The 16,652-nt window shown below is 44.7% G+C and overlaps 1 protein-coding gene across 9 annotated transcripts in view; it reads left to right on the top strand.

Moving 5' to 3' along the window:
- ATP8A1 (ATPase phospholipid transporting 8A1) overlaps positions 1-16,652 on the top strand; it is a 252,619-nt gene that overhangs the window by 185,669 nt on the left and 50,298 nt on the right. For all 9 annotated transcript variants that reach the window (XM_027831495.3, XM_043544446.1, XM_043544443.1 and 6 more), the window contains 2 exons: positions 1,048-1,126; positions 15,539-15,600. In XM_027831495.3, the coding sequence (XP_027687296.2) occupies positions 1,048-1,126; positions 15,539-15,600 (141 nt within the window). The remainder of the gene's footprint in view (positions 1-1,047; positions 1,127-15,538; positions 15,601-16,652) is intronic.

The raw sequence follows: 16,652 nt of genomic DNA on the forward strand, positions 1-16,652 counted from the left end.
AAATTGTGGTAATGACATGGCAAGAAGGAGAGACAAAGGTTAATGAGTAACACAAGTTCAAATGTGCAAAGTATTGGAGCATAAATTGGATCATACAACCCAAAGTAGGTGGGTAAGCTAACAAAGGACTTTGAGTCATAGTGGAAAATTTTGTGAGGCAGGCAACTTCATTTCTCTTGTTTGAACAACTTAAAACTATTAATACATGTCAGTTTTGTACAATAAATGTTATGTTTGTAAAAAGCATTTCCAATGATAAAACACAATTGTTGTCCTGAAGGATACAAGAGTTCAAAATCCATTTTTCTTGATAGCTTAGTCAATTCTTTCATGCCTATCTACAATATGCTATAGAAAGCACCAGTAGTATATTTATGCTTATATAAATATACAGCACAGTTCCTATGAACAGTATTTGTCTTTCACAAATGATAATAAATTCGGTAGTAAAATTAGAGTAATTTAGCACAAATGTAACAGTTTTCAAGTTTAATAACTTGTCTCTGTCAAATAAGAAAGCAGTATGGAAAATTTATTATGAATTATATAGTAAGAAGAAATCCAAGAATGATGCTTTTTAATTTCAATTTGTATTTTATTTTGTGTCTGAAATATGTAAACTAGTTTATATAGAAATTTGAGTTTAACGGTCCTTTTATCCAAATTGTGTATCATGTGAGAACGCTAAAATGAAACCAAATGCTAAAGTAATTTTTAGAGTATTATCTAAGAAATGTAATGTTTGTAGGTGTCTGTTTTGTTGCATATTTTTCAGCATAATCAAAATACTGTTTTGTATCTATTTCAAAATTTTACTGATAATTGTGAAATTTTAAAGTGACAGTAAGCACCTTTTTTGAAACATAAAAATAAACATATGACCCATGAAGGGCTAAGAGGCAGAAAGTGCCTGTCATTTATATCAGTTCACAGTGGTGGCCTGACAAAAACACTTTTTGTGACTCTAACTCAAAGATAAAAAAAAGGTCATGGTTCACAGAGCTAGTTTACCGCAAATGGTTCTCATGGATTTTTGTTTTCCCTTAGGTTTTCTGGGTTCATTGTTTAAATGGCCTCTTCCACTCAGTTATTCTGTTTTGGTTTCCACTGAAAGCCTTCCAGTATGGTAAGTAAGTAAAACAAATACAAACTCTGAAAAGTACTGTATTACTTTACTTGAAAAATAATAATTTCCAAGATTACACTAATAAATACCAACAACGTTACACTATTCCATTTTATGTACTATTTCTAAAACTAAACCAACATATGCAATCTAAAGATTTTTATTCAGATTGTGGCAAAGAAAGAATACCTTTTTCATAATTTAGTACATTCTATGCACAAGTATGGGAGATAAAATTGGTTTTAAAATAAATTCAGTTCACATTTTTTGTACATCCATATGATTCGATGCTTACTTGATTTGCTACAGTTTATGTAATAGTAGTATCATGTATTTGTATTATCAGTTTGACTGCCCTTTCAGTTTGGAAGGGTAAATACCATAATAATCCTTACATTTCTATATTTTTCAGGGGTACATTAGCTCATTAGTGTGTAGGGGACTATGGGAGGGCAGTGGCAACCAGGTAGGTGATCAGGTGAAGTTGGGGAGATATCTTACAGTGATTCTCAACCTATTTACCATGGTATATGGGCTGCATCCAATACTACTTGTATGGCTCTGAGGATGTCACATGGGCCTCAGCTGTGTGCTGATTGAGCCACAAGTGACCCATGGGCCGCAGGTTGAGAACCACTGCTCCAGGAGGACAGTTGAGTTTGGCTGCAGACAAGGAGGAGAGTTGTGGCAGCTGTGTGGATGTTTTGGAGATGTAGAAAGCTTCTAGTATTTAGGAGGAGGAAATGGAAGGGCCACAAATACTGAGATCAAATACCTCAGGAGAGCTTCAGCTGCTAGGATAGGGTTTAGGGTTGCCAAATTCCCAATCTCACAAAACCAAACACCCTAGCCCAACCCCTTCCCTGAGACCCCTCCCCCCCTTACTACATTCCCCCTCCCTCAGTGGCTTGCTCTCCCCCACCTTCACTCACTTTCACTGGGCTGGTGCAGGTTGGGGTGCGGGAGGGGGTGTGGGCTCCAAGGTGAGAACAGAAATGAGGAGTTCAGGATGCAGGAGGGGGTTCCTGGCTGGGGCAGGGAGTTGGGGTGTGGGAGGAGGTGAGGGCTCTGGCTGGGGGTGCAGGAGCAAGTTCCAGGCTGGGGGGGTGGGGCCGAAGGATTCAACGTGTGGGAGGGGCTGCGGGTTGAGGCAGGGGGTTGGGGTACTGGAGGGGGTGCAGGCTCTGGGGTGGGGCCAGGGTTGAGACGTTTGGGGTACAGGAGGGGCTCAGGGCTGGGGCAGGGGGTTGGGACTCGGGATTGGGGCATGGGCTTACCTCGAGGGGCTCCTGGTCAGTGCACAGCAGGGCTAAGGCAGGCTCCCTGCCTGTCCTGGGTCCGCGCTGCACCCCGGAAGTGGCCAGCAGGTCCAGCTTCTAGGCAGGGGGGCCCAGCAGGCTCCATGCACTGCTCTCTCCCACAAGCACCACCACCCCCAGCTCCATTGTCTTCGGTTCCCAGACAGTGGGAGTACGGAGCTGGTGTTCGGGGCGGGGACAGAGCGCGGAGCCCCGTGGCACCCCTGCCTGAGAGCCAGACCTGCTGGTTGCTTCCGGGGTGCAACGCGGTGCCAGGACAGATCGGGACTTGGCCCTGCAGCTCTGCTGACCGGATTTTTAATGACCCGGTCACCAATGCTGACCATAGCCGCCAGGGTCCCTTTTTGACCGGGCGTTCCAGTTGAAAACCGAACACCTGGCAACCCTAATAGGGCTACTGATGGAGGAAAGTGAAAGAGGTAAGCCATCTACTCTGATTGTATGATGCAGAAGGGGATGTTTTAGTGATCACACTATGATATAGGATAAAGCTTCTGGTGAGAGTCAAGGAGTTCAGGCAGCTGAACAAGACTGCTGAGATGCTCTGAGAGTGGTCTAACATCTGCAGTCCGAGGTTGCCACAAAACTGACATACTGATGTTATTTTTCTAGGCAATTTATACTTTCTAAATATTCTGGATAGTCATTAGAGAGCTTGATTTTAAGTGACCTGGTATATGGGCATTTGTAAATATGTTCTCTTTCACATGTATCTTTTAAAAGTCATGGAAGACGGGAGAGAATCCAGAAGATTGGAAAAGGGCAAATATAGTGCCAATTTATAAAAAGAGAAATAAGGACAACCCAGGGAATTATAGACCAGTCAGCTTACCTTCTGTACCCAGAAAGATAATGGAGCAAATAATAAAGCAATCAATTTGCAAACATCTAAAAGATAATAAGGTGATAAGACCATACGAACGGCCATACTGGGTCAGACCAAAGGTCCATCAAACCCAGAATCCTGTCCTCTCACAGTGGTCAATGGCAGGTGCCCCAAAGGGAATGAACAGACAGGTTATCATCAAGTGATCCATGCCCTGTCACCCAATCCCAGCTTCTGCAAACAGAAGCTAGGGACACCATACTGCCCATCCTGGCTAATAGCCATTGATGGACCTATCCTCCATGAATCTATCTAGCTCCCTTTTGGGATGTATTAGCAGGAGTGTTGTAAACAAGACATGAGAAGTAATTCTTCCACTCTACTCCATATTGATTAGGCCTCAACTGGAGTATTGTGTCTAGTTCTGGGTGCCACATTTCAGGAAGGATGTGGACAAACTGGAGAAAGTCCAGAGAAAAGCAACAAAAAAGATTAAAGGTCTGGAAAACATGACCTGTGAGGGAAGCTTGAAGAAATTGGGTTTGTTTAATCTGGAAAAGAGAAGACTAAGAGAGGACATGATAACAGTTTTCAGGTACATAAAAGGTTGTTACAAGGAGGAGGGTGAAATACCGTTCTTAACCTCTGAGGATAGGATTAGAAGCAGTGGGCTTAAATTGTAGCGAGGGAGGTTTAGGTTGGACATTAGGAAAAACTTCCTAACTGTCAGGGTAGGTAAGCCTTGGAATAAATTGCCTAGGGAGGTTGTAGAATCCCCATCATTGGAAATTTTTAAGAGCAGGTTAAACAAACACCTGTCAGGAATAGCGTAGATAATACTTAGTCCTGCCATGAGTGCCGGGGTCTGAACTAGATGACCTCTCGAGGTCCCTTCCAGTCCTATGTTTGTATGTACATGGGCTATACAGATGGTCATCTAGTCAGTTGTGTGTAAACTGGGCATATTGGCATTTGCTACAATGCTGAAAATCAGACCTAGAAAGCTTTGAACATCTAAAAATGCAACCAAAGCATCTGAAAAATCTGAAAAGTGTTTTCCTCATACTCCTTCTCTTCTTTGTTCTGAGATTTCTCTTCCATCCCATTTCTTGTTCATCTGTTTCTTCTTTCATCATGAGGAAAATTCTAGACTACCAGCACTGTAGCATCCTCTATCAGGAAGCATGGAGAAAAAGAATAGTGAAAAGCATAAAGACTTCACCCCTTACATCTCATTTATTTATTATTTTTGTCTTCTCTGCTGTAAACATGAAGTCTAGCTTTCAGTTCTTCCAGTTCTGTTCCCTTTGTTCAGTATAGTAATTTTTCTTTCAGATTAGAAGATAGGAACAAGATTGATACTAGGAAGGGACATGGAGAATAGGGACAAAATTAGGAAACACCTAGCTAGAAAAGACCATGATTAAGAACAATCTGGTGACTCTACGCCAGTTTGCAGGTTTCCAGTCCCTGATAACTTTAGGAGAGCATCTTTCAAGAATTCCTATAAGACTGCGTAGGACCCCACTGGCAGGAAGAATGTCAAAATTAACCCTTCAGAGGATCCTGTGACTATCTGACAAGCTCCCACTGGTGCAGAAAATATCTGAGAAATACTTCAGGGAGCCCTCCATCTTCTGAGCAGACTTTCTTTTTCTTGAGGAATAATGACTGTCTCTCTCAAACCCTTTACTACCTTTACCCCATATGTTTGATTCCTACCTGCTCTGTTCCAGTGATGGGTTAGTTCTGGTGCTGCTTTTGTGGTAATTAGTGCCTTCTTTCTGAATTCCTCAGAACTGAAAAAGCACTGAGGCAGAGTAATATTGTCCCTATTTTATAGAAGAGGAGGCTGAGGTGCAGAGAGTTGGTATGACTCACCTGTAGTCTCTTGGAAGGTATGTTACAGAATTGGAGATGGAAACTTGTATAAATAAAAATCTGTTTGTGCTGGGAATCAAGGGTTGGTATTTTTGTGTTTTAAAGGCTCTACATTGTACCAGCCTTCATCGAAGAAGCATTGAGGACATCCCCATACTTCAGTTCTCAAGTCTTTTTTAATCTAGCTGGTTCCAGAATAAAAAAGAGAAAGTGATTTCCATAGTTCAGTCTTCTCTTCTTTTATTCTGGAGCTAAGGGGTAAACACCGGAAGGTGGCCTCTCACTCTGCAACAGGTGTTGAACTAATAGGTTTGCCTTCAGATCCCATGCTTCTGCTCTTAGAGCTCTCCTTCCTGTGGTGAAATGCATTCCTCTGACTTGGGAAAAGGTGTTACATTATATTTTCACTTTCCTGTTCTCCTCTGGACACTATGCAAAATCAGATTGGATGGGGCAGTTACTATCTGGGTGGCCTCTAAGGTCTGTGGGGACTTGTGTGAAAGTTTTCCTGCATCTTTTTACTATGAAAGTATCTCCATTCATTGCTAAAACCTCATCTTTGCATGTTGAATAATTAAGTTCAATAGATTAACTCCCATTCTTAGAGGCTTTCATCTGACAGAAAGTTGTTTCATTCGTCTAGAAAGTCCTAAGTGGTTTTGGACTTCCATGTTAATAAGCCCATGATCCTTCCAATCATCTATCCAAATCCTTCCTCTCCCCTTGAGAAGAAACTACACATCGTGAATGTAGAGAGAACCATTTAGTTTTACCTACTTCATATGCCGCTCTTTTGAGGTAGAAAGATAGTTTGTCCATTTCTAACACCTTATGTAGAGTCTCTAGCTACTGTGACACTAAGGCCTGGTCTAAACTACGGGGTTAGGTCGAATTTAGCCACCTTAGGTCGATTTAAAAATGACTGCGTCCACACACCCAATCCCATTCCATTGACCTAAAGGGCTCTTAAAATGGACTTCTGTACTCCTCCCCGACAAGGGGAGTAGCGCTAAAATCGACCTTGCTGGGTCGAATTTGGGGTAGTGCGGATGCAAATCGACGGTATTGGCCTCAGGGAGCTATCCCAGAGTGCTCAATTGTGACCGCTCTGGACAGCACTTTGAACTCCGATACACTAGCCAGGTACACAGGAAAAGCCCCAGAAACTTTTCAGTTTCATTTTCTGTTTGGTCAGCGTGGCGAACTCAGCAGCACAGGTGACCATGCAATCCCCCGGAATAGTAGAGCATAAAATGTTTCTATACTCCCCCTATTATCTCCATCCCTGAGGTTATCACAAATTAGAAGGTGAAAAAAACACACTCGTGATGACATGTTTTCTGAGCTCATGCAGTCCTCCCACACTGATAGGGCACAGCTTAATGCATGGAGGCATTCAATGGCAGAGACCAGGAAAGAATTAAGTGAGCGCGAAGAGCAGAGGCAGGAGGCGATGCTGAGGCTAATGGGGGAGCAAACAGACATGATGAAGCATCTGTTGCAGCTGCAGGAAAGCCAACAAGAGCACAGATCCCCCCACTGCATCCAATGTATAACTGCCTGCCCTCCTTCCCATGTTCCATAGCCTCCTCACCCAGACGCCCAAGAATGCGGGGGGTTGGAGGAGGCTCCGGGCACCCAGCCACTCCACTCCAGAGGATGGCCCAAGCAACAGAAGGCTGTCATTCAAACAGTTTGATTTTTAGTGTGGCTACAATAAGCAATGTGGCCGTATCCTTCCCTCCTCCCCCACCCCACCCAGGCTACCTTGTCCATTATCTCATTTTTTTTAAATTAATAAAGAAAGAATGCATTGTTTCAAAACAATAGTTACTTTATTTCGAAGGTGGGAGGGTGGTTGGCTTACAGGGAATTAAAATCAACAATGGGGGCGGGTTTGCAGCAAGGAGAAACGCATACAACTGTCACACCGAAGCCTGGCCAGTCATGAAACTGGTTTTCAAAGCCTCTCTGATGCGCAGCACGCCTTGCTGTGCTCTTCTAATCGCCTTGGTGTCTGGCTGCTCAAAATTGGACGCCAGGCAATTTGCCTCAACCTCCTACCCCACCATAAATGTCTCCCCCTTACTCTCACAGATATTATGGAGCACACAGTAAGCAGCAATAACAATGGGAATGTCGGTTGCGCTGAGGTCTGACCTAGTCAGCAAACAGCGCCAACGAGCTTTTAAATATCCAAAGGCACATTCTACCACCATTCTGCACTTGCTCAGTCTATAGTTGAACTGCTCCTTACTATTGTCCAGGCTTCATGGACCATGGGAGCAAGGGGTAGGCTGGGGTAGGTGCAACCGCACGGTTCTGCCATCTGGGAGAGCAGCCTGAGGCAGAAGCCTCCAGCTCGCATGATATTCCAGGCAGGACTGAATCTCCATGAGATGAAACTTAAAGAAGAGAATGACCTGGAGTCTCTGGCTCCCATTCGGTGCTCTAAGAGGAGGATAGCCATGTCTGTCCAGGCTCCTCTGATCGACCTCACCGAGGTCTACCAGGAGCACCCTGGACATGTACGACAGCTATCAGGAATTGCTGCTGTATAGCAATGCAGTACCGCGTCTGCCAGCAGCACTCAGAAGATGTATGGTGACGGTGAGCTGAGCAGGCTCCATGCTTGCCATGGTATGGCGTCTGCATCAGTAACCCAGGAAAGAAGGCATAAAATGATTGTCTGCCGTTGCTTTCACGGAGGGAGGGGCAACTGATGACATGTACCCAGAACCACCCGCGACAATGTTTTTGCCCCATCAGGCATTGGGAGCTTAATTCCAGTGGGCAGTGGAGACTGCAGGAACTGTGGGAGAGGTACCCACTGTGCACCGCTCTATAAGTCGATGCTAGCCAGGGTAGTGAGGATGCACTCCGCCGACTTAATGTGCTTAGTGTGGACATACACAATCGACTGTATAAAATTGATTTCTAAAAATCGACTTCTATAAAATCGACCTAATTTCGTATTGTAGACATACCCTAACAGTCATTGATTACATACTTGTGAACAAATGGGCTTAACTCCACCTCTGCCACTGAGAGATCACTCTAACCTAAGGGTATTTCCACCTCCTGCACAAGTTTGGACTAAGGTCCCCAGACTAAAAAGTTGCAAAGCTGAAAATCTGCAAAGCTATAGTCAGTTCCCTACAAATGTTTCTCACTTTTCCATGTGTTTATAGGTAGCAGAGGCAAACTTAATACTTAACATATTCCAGGTCACCTTTCATATAAACCCACCTTCTCTTGTAGGACTGCTTAATATGTCTGCTGATGATCTGGAATTTTCCAAAGGATGGGAGAAGGAAGGGACAAATGACAATGAGAAATTACTCACTGGTCATTAAATTTGTTTGGGTTGCCCCTCTTAACCCATTCTGTGTCCTATTTTGGCTGAGTTGATGGAATCTGTCCTTATCTTCTGCCTTTCAAAGTATTGGCAACTCCTCTAGTTTTGTGTCAAGCTTGCAGAACCCCTCTCAAGACCTCCTTCCAATCTGACATCATTCCATTAATAGTTAACTCATTGTTTGCAGTTGTTTAACCAGTATGTATTGACTTAATGGTAGTTCCTCTGAGCCCGCATTTCTCCAATTTAATGGCATGTGGGACGGTGTCAAAAGCCAAGTCCGGGTATGTTGTGTCCACCACATTTCCCCTATGCACCGAACCAGTTACCCTGTCAAGGACAGAAATCAAGTTGGAATGGCATGATTTGTTCTTAGTAAATCCATGCCGGCTGCTAATGATTACCTGTGCATCCTCCAGGTATTTGCAAATTAAATGTTTTGTACATTGTTCTAGTAGCTTCCCAGATATCAAGGTCAGGCTGACTGGTCTATAGTTTCCCAGGTCCTCCTTTTTCCCCTTTTTAAAGATGGGCAGTACATAAGCCCTTCTCCAGTTTTCTGGGACTTCTCCTGTCATCCAGAAGTTTGCCTCCATTATTTCCAGTGGCGCTGATATTTTTTTTTCAGCTAATTCCTTCCGCACCCGAGGGTGAATAGCATCGGGCCCCACTGTCTTGAATTCATTCAAATTGGTCAGAAGTTCTCTGATATATTCTTGACGTATCCTGATCTGCATCCCTTCCCCTTTATTGTCTATGGTAACTTTGCTAGTCATCTGGTAACTTTATTTTTTGTGAGAAGACTGAAGCAAAGTAGGCATTGAGCAGCTCTGCCTTCCTATCATCTTCCATTACCAGCTCACCTTCTCTGTTGAGCAATGGACCCACACCATCCCTGACCATTCTTTTTTGTTTGACATATCTGAAAAACCCCTTCTTGTTGTCTCTAGCATTCCTGGACAGCTGTAACTCATTCTTTGCCTTGGTTTTCCTGTTTTTGTCCCTACATACTTGTGCTATTCCCATGTATACTTCCTTGGTGACATGCCCCTCCTTCCTTTTGCTGTGTATATCCCTTTGGGGTTTTCGATAGCTAAAAAGCTCCTTGTGCAGCCACATTGGCCCCCTGTTGCTCTTCTTATCTTTCCTCTGCATTGGAATAGCTTGATGTTGAGCCTCTAGTATTACATCTTTTAGGAACTGCTCCCTTCATCTCATTTTCTTCCTAATTGGTCTTTCCATGGGACCTTGCCTATTATTTCTCTGAGTTGGTTGAAATCTCCCCTTCTGAAGTCCAGTGTCCTTGTTTTGTTATTCTCATGTCCTCCTTTCCTTAGGATCTTGAATTCTATAACACCATGATCATTTCCTCCCAAGTTCCCGACTACCTTCGTGTTCACAACTAATTCATCCCTGGTGGTCAAAACAAGATCCAAAATGGATGACCTCCTAGTTGTTTCCTCAACTTTCTGAACCACTACTTGTGCCTTGCTTACAACACTTCTGCTAATACATCCCAGAATGTTGTTTGCTTTTTTTTGCAACAGTGTTACACTGTTGACTCATATTTAGCTTGTGATCCACTGTGACACCCCAGATCCCTTTCTGCCATACTCCTTCCTAGGCAGTCACTTCCCATTTTGTATGTGTGCAACTGATTGTTCCTTCCTAAGTGGAGTACTTTGCATTTGTCCTTATCGAATTTCATCCTATTTTCTTCGGACCAATTCTCCAGTTTGTCTAGATCATTTTGAATTTTACTCCTATGTTCCAAAGCACTTGCAACCCCTCCCAACTTGGTATCATCCACAAACTTTATAAGTGTACTCTCTATGCCATTATATAAATCATGCATGAAGATATTAAACAAAACTAGACCCAGAACTGATCCCTGTGAGTAGAGCCATCCCTTCGGTATGGCAAATTGGGCCGAGCAGAGTGAGGAGGCGAGTGGGGAGGCGAGCAGCAGGTGAGCAGGCAGGTGGGGGGGGGCAAGGAAGAACTCACCTACCAGAACTTCCCCTTCCCCCCCGACGCCTCATGCCCTCCTGTGGGCCCCGCTGATCAGAGCCTTCCCCTCGTTTTCAGCACCTGATCAGATATTTCGCAGCATCAGGAGGCGGTGGGGGGAAAGGAGAGGAGCGAGGGAGCAGCACGCTCAGGGGAGGGGGCAGAACTGGGCAGGAAAAGGTGGGCAGGGCAGAACTGGGTGGGGGGAGGAGCAGGGCCAGGGGTGGGGCCTTGGGGGAAGGGGTGGGGTGGGGTCAGGGCTTGGGCGGAGTTAGGGGGAGCATCCCCCAGCAGATTAGAAATTCGGCACTTATGTCCCAGGCCCCACACACCCCTAGGAACAGCCCTGCCTGTGGGACCCCACTTGATATGCCCTTCCAGCTTGACTGTGAACCACTGATAACTACTGTCTGGGAATGGTTTTCCAACCAGTTATGCACTCACCTTATAGTAGCTCCTTCTAGGCTGAATTTCCCTAGTTTTTTTATGAGTAGGTCATGCGAGACAGTATCAAAAGTCACACTAAAGTCAAGATATGCCTTATATACAAGATATAATCTTGTTACCTGCTTGTAGAATGCCTCGCCACTTACTCTTCCTCATTTTGTGGTCTGGAATAGACGACTACCACAACATCGCTACTATTCTTGTCCCTTTTTATCTTCACCCAGAGACTCTAAGTGGATCTGCCGCTCACTTGCTCTTGAATCTGAGCAAGTGTATTCATGCTGGTACTCCAATCATGGTAGTTGTCCCACCAAGTCACTGTAATGCCAATTAAGTCATAATTTTCTTCATATGCCATGACTTGTAGTTCATCCTGCTTGTTTCCCTATACTTCTTGCACTGGTATACAGACATCGAAGATATTTTGCAGACTGCACTGTTGTTTTTCTTCTTGCCTTTTTAATGCAGTTGTGGTTTTCTAGTCCCTTTTCCAGAATTTAAGCCCTTTCCCTTGTCTTCATTACTTGAGCCTCGATGTGCATTGGCCAGTTTTTTGCCACTGTCCCCCATAAGACCTAGTTTAAAGCTCTCATCAAGTTATCCAGACAATGTCCAAAGATGCTCTTCCCAGTATTTGATAGATGGAGCCCAGCTCAACAAAGTAATCCTTTTTCCTGGAACATCAGCTCATTGTCGAAGAAGGCAAATCTCTCTCACCAGCACCACCTGAGTAGCCATGCATTTACTTCCATGAAATGATAGTCCCTTCCTGGACCTTTTCTTCAATAGGGAGGACAGATGAGAACATCACTTGAGCCCCAAATTCTTTTATGCTTCTTCCCAGAGCCATGTTGTCTGCAGTGATCCATACAAGGTCACTCTTGGCGGTATCATTGGTGCCCACGTGGATAAGTAGGAATTGGTAGTGGTCTAGGGGCTTAATGAGTCTTGGCAGACTCTCAGTCACATCCTAAATTCTAGCTCTGGGCAAGCAGCACTGTTCTTGGGATTCCTGGTCCAGATGGCAAATGGATGACTCTATCTCCCTTAGGAGGAATCCCTGACCACCACCACCCTTCTCCTCCTTTTGGGAGTTGTGGTCATGGAACACCCCATCCCTAAGACAACACATCCCATGCCTTCCGGTCGACAGGGTCTCCTTCTGATTTCTTCCCTCAGATAACTCTTCCAAGGCATTTTTAGCAGTAGTACCTGTGCCCAGAGTCTGAAAACGGTTGCTTAGATCTATCTGTATTAGGGGTATATTGGTTCTTCTTGTGCCACACACTGCCAATTTTCTTCCCTGCTCTTCAGTCTCCCCTGTATTACCCTCTCCAATTCCTCAGCATGCTGTATCCACAATACCAAATCCTAACTTCTATCCAGGAAGTCTTCATTTTCTCTGATGCAATGCTTGGGTCAATACTTGGGTCTCCAGTCCTTTAATCTTTTCTTCCACTATGGAGACCAGCTTGAACTCATACAGATGAAGACGCTTCTGTCCTCCAGCAGAAAGACAAACATGGCACATCCTGTGCAGGTCACAACAGCTGTTGCTCACTGTCCATATTTTCTTTCTTTTTAACGTATCAAGAGCCTCTTCTCTTCAGTTGTTTTATTTACTGTTCCCAGAAGGCTGAAAGGCAAATAAAATCTTTGGGCTCTCCCCCTAGGCAAACTTCTACTTCTACTTTGCTTCTACTCGGTCTGTGCACCTCTCTTGGTCTTCTGTATATCTAGTGTTAAAACAGGCAGGAACATGCACATCTATAGCTTTTGTGGCAGCAACATATATCATGTCAGCAAGTAGTAATAGGCCCAATCCCTCTGACTGTCAGGTTTTTTTCAATATGCAGTGTAGTTGTAGCTGTGTCAGTACCAGTTTTTTCACTGTCGACCAACAGAAGAGCTGTCACTAACAGCAGCTATTGCAACGGTCACTAAACAAAGTGAAGGCTGATTAAGCTTTGGAATTTCCCATTTTCCTAAAATAAGATTTTGTCATAATTTTCTAATTCTGTCAGTAAAAAAGTAACTTTATGATTCTTAAGTATGACACTGCTGACATCCCAGTATCCTGATGAGCCGTTAGTTATTTCTTTTGAAGGGGAGAGACAGCAGCATTTCTGATGCACGATAAAACTAATTTCTGTTCCAGCCTTTTGTAAAGGGGATATAAAGGGACAACAAATAAAATGTTCAAATTCACAAACAGTGGAATAATGAAATTAATCAACAGAATATCAATAAACCTAATGCAAGGCAAGGTAGCAAAAAATGGGTTGTGCAGTGTACTTTCTACTACAGACTGCAACTACCTGCTTGTTGAGTTCTGTATCTTTCTCATGCTCTCAACCCAAACTGAGTAAAGAGGAAAAGAGCTCCCCTCTCTTTTTTTCCTCTGACTTGACCATTAGTTCCTTCTATACTGCCACCCAAATTTCCCTTCTTTTTCTTCCCCTTTCTCACCACCTGTCTCCTTTTTCTTTTGGGTCTCTCATCCCACTCCATTTTTGTCTCCCTCCTTGCTTCATAAAAAAATTATTACATACAGTAGTGCTTCCTTTCCATTGCTAAAGTGATTAGATCTGTACAACATAATAAACTTTCTGGTTTGGTTGCAGTATAAGGTGCAGTCAGGGGTGACAGGTTTGTAGAAATTTTGGTGGTGCCCAGAACCCGCCCCCCCCCAAACTCCACTCCCCCCCCCCCCACCTGCCTAAATCTCTGGGAGGGAGTTTGGGTGGGGGGAGGAGGTCTGGGGTGGAGGCCTTGGGCAGGGGATTAGGGTGCAGGAGGGGTGCAGGGTGCAGGCTCTGGGAGGGAGTTTGGGTGCAGGGTGCAGACTGGGGCAGTGGGTGGGGGTGCAGGAGGGGATGAGGGGTGCAGGCTCTGGGACAGAGTTTGGGTGTAGGCTCTGGGCTGGGGCAATGGGTGGGGGTACAGGAGGGGGTGGGCGGTGCAGGCTCTGGGAGGGAGTTTGGGGGTGGGAGGGGATGCAGGGGTGAGGGCTGTGGGGTTGAGGATGAGGTTTGGGGTGTGGGAGGGGGCTCAGGGCTGGGGCAGAGGATTAGGGTGCGGGGGGATGAGGGCTCTGGCTGGGGCTGGGGTTGTGGGGTTTGGGGTGTGGGAGGGGCTCAGGGCTGGGGCAGAGGATTAGGGTGCGGGGGGATGAGGGCTCTGGCTCGGGCTGGGGTTGAGGGGTTTGGGGTGTGGGAGGGGCTCAGGGCTGGGACAGAGGATTAGGGTGTGGGGGGATGAGGGCTCTGTCTGGGGCTGGGGTTGTGGGGTTTGGGGCATTGGAGAGGCTCAGGGCTAGGGAGGAAGGGCAGGGTAAGGGCAGCCTGCCTTGCCATTAGTGAATAGGGGGCACTAGGACCCCGCGGCAGCAGTTGATCCGGGGAGCCGGCAGAGCAGGTGAGCTGCAGGCTCCGGGGCCAGGGGGAGGTGAGCGGGGGCAGCAAGTGGGGGCTGGGGGACACTCGGGGGAGATGCAGGGGGCGGCAGGTGGGGCCGGCGGAGAGACCCAGCCCCAAACACTGGTGGAACCAGGCCCCCAGGACCTGAATATTGCTGGTGCCCAGGCACCACAAGTGTATATAACTCGCCGCCCCTGAGTGCAGTTAATGCTGTACTCATCCTGTACGGCAGTGCAGTTGATGCTATGCTTCTATAGTAAACATACACACATTTTAGTGAGCACCAAAACATCAAGGATGAGGAGTCCACTCAGAGATGCTTCTGTCAATTCGGTCTTTCCAGGCGCAACATCACATAAGTATTCTGGAGACTACAATTATCCTACATACTAAGACCCTTCAGAGAACTGTGATCATAAAAGCTGGTACTGCTGGAAGTAGGCAATCAAGTATGTTCTGTGTAAACAAGTATGAAGGCACTGCTTCAAAATTCATGTTTCAGGAAGCCTTTGCAAATGTGTTTTTATATATACACAGATACTTATGTTTGTGTATGAGTTAGTATATATAAGTTAGTGTATATAAGATGTGTATATCCACACACAAACTTGTATACACACACATTAAATACACAAATTCACAAAGCTGTCCAATTTTGTGCAGCTCAAATAACAAACATCCCAAATAAGAATTAAAATGCTAGGACAGAAGAGTTGGCTATCCTTATTCCGGAAATATGTTTGCTTAAATAGATAGATATGCAGGTGGGCAGACAGACAGACAGTATCATGTCCAAAAATATGTATACTTCAGATGTGCCTTGAGGGAAGTTATTGTGTGTGTAAATTATGTGATTAAAAATATATTTAGCTTTTATGGGAAGCTCTTGTGTCTTGCAGAGTTCATGGCTGGAAAGTTCTGGAGAGCGAAGGCATTAATAGTTGCTCTCCCTGCTCTGACCAGTCATTGGTCACCACTACTAAAGATGATCTAAAAGGCATTCATTTCAGGAAGTTCTGCCTTGTCTTGTGTTGGGAACACCAGACCCAGTATCCAACAGAAAGAGTCCTGTTAGACTATACCTTTACAAAAACGGAATTGCCCATAAATAAACCTTTTCTTTTTAAATCATCATTCTTTTTTTTCCTGCAGGTACTGTATTTGGCAATGGTAAAACTTCAGACTACCTGCTCTTGGGAAACATTGTTTACACTGTAAGTCTTGCTGCCATTATCTGGTATTCTATTTGCTGATTATGTTTTCTAATCTCTTTCTCTTTTAACTTTGCCTCTTCTTCATTTCATATATGTACACTTAATAATTATATATTAAATGCCTATATTTTAAATATGTTTCTAATATTATTTATACTTTTTCTTTCTTTGTGTCAACTCTTCCATGTAAAAAACAGTATGGTGTCTTGACAATAAATGGACAAATTGGATGATCCTATGAGGTGCATGATTTGCAGACTCTGGTTCTCTTCCAGTAAGCTCACAAAACAAGGGAGAAAGGACAGGCCTGTTTGCCCTTTTTACAGGGTGCTGTCCTTTGTGCAAAGGATGGAATGAGGATTGTAATTTCCTGGCATTTTCCATGGTGCATGTAAATCCCTGGGGGACCGACCCCAGCTGATTCAGCAGTGAAATTGGTTTGGGGCCCTGTGTACACACAACTCTCTCTTCCTCCTCTTAATCTGGGAGGGGATAGTGCCCCATGAGTCAAGGCCAATTACAAGGACCTGCTAGATGTTTTTCATTTTGTTAAATACCTCTCTCAACCAACAACTGAGGGCTTCCTCGGGTCATTAAAAGCAGCAATCTCATACTGTTACTTGCACCTCTTTCTCCCTTCCTCTCTTAAGATAGGGATTCATTCCCTTAAAGAATGTTCCTGTTTCCATATGCACAGAACAAATGAAATCCTGCTAGAGAAGTACAAACATACATCCTTATCAGGCTCATCTCCCTAGTGAAATGGGAAGTATCTGAATTGAAAGAGGAAGAAATAGTCCAGAATAGTCAATTCTTCTTCAAGTATGTGTCAGTGTGGATAGTACTGTCAAGGTGTATGCACTGCTTGCATGCGAGACTGAATTTTTTTTGAATAGCAGTGTCTGTGGGAGCCATGTATATTCCCTGTGCCTCTTTGTGTTCCCATGAAAGGGCATAAAAGACAGAGTGGCTGCATTCCTCCCTCAGTTCCCTTTTACCACCCATGGCAGCAAGACAGAACCCAGCAAGTGTCCGACCTTCAGAGAACTTAA

The sequence above is a fragment of the Chelonia mydas genome, chromosome 4 (assembly GCF_015237465.2).
Source record: "Chelonia mydas isolate rCheMyd1 chromosome 4, rCheMyd1.pri.v2, whole genome shotgun sequence".
Taxonomy (NCBI): Eukaryota; Metazoa; Chordata; order Testudines; family Cheloniidae; genus Chelonia; species Chelonia mydas.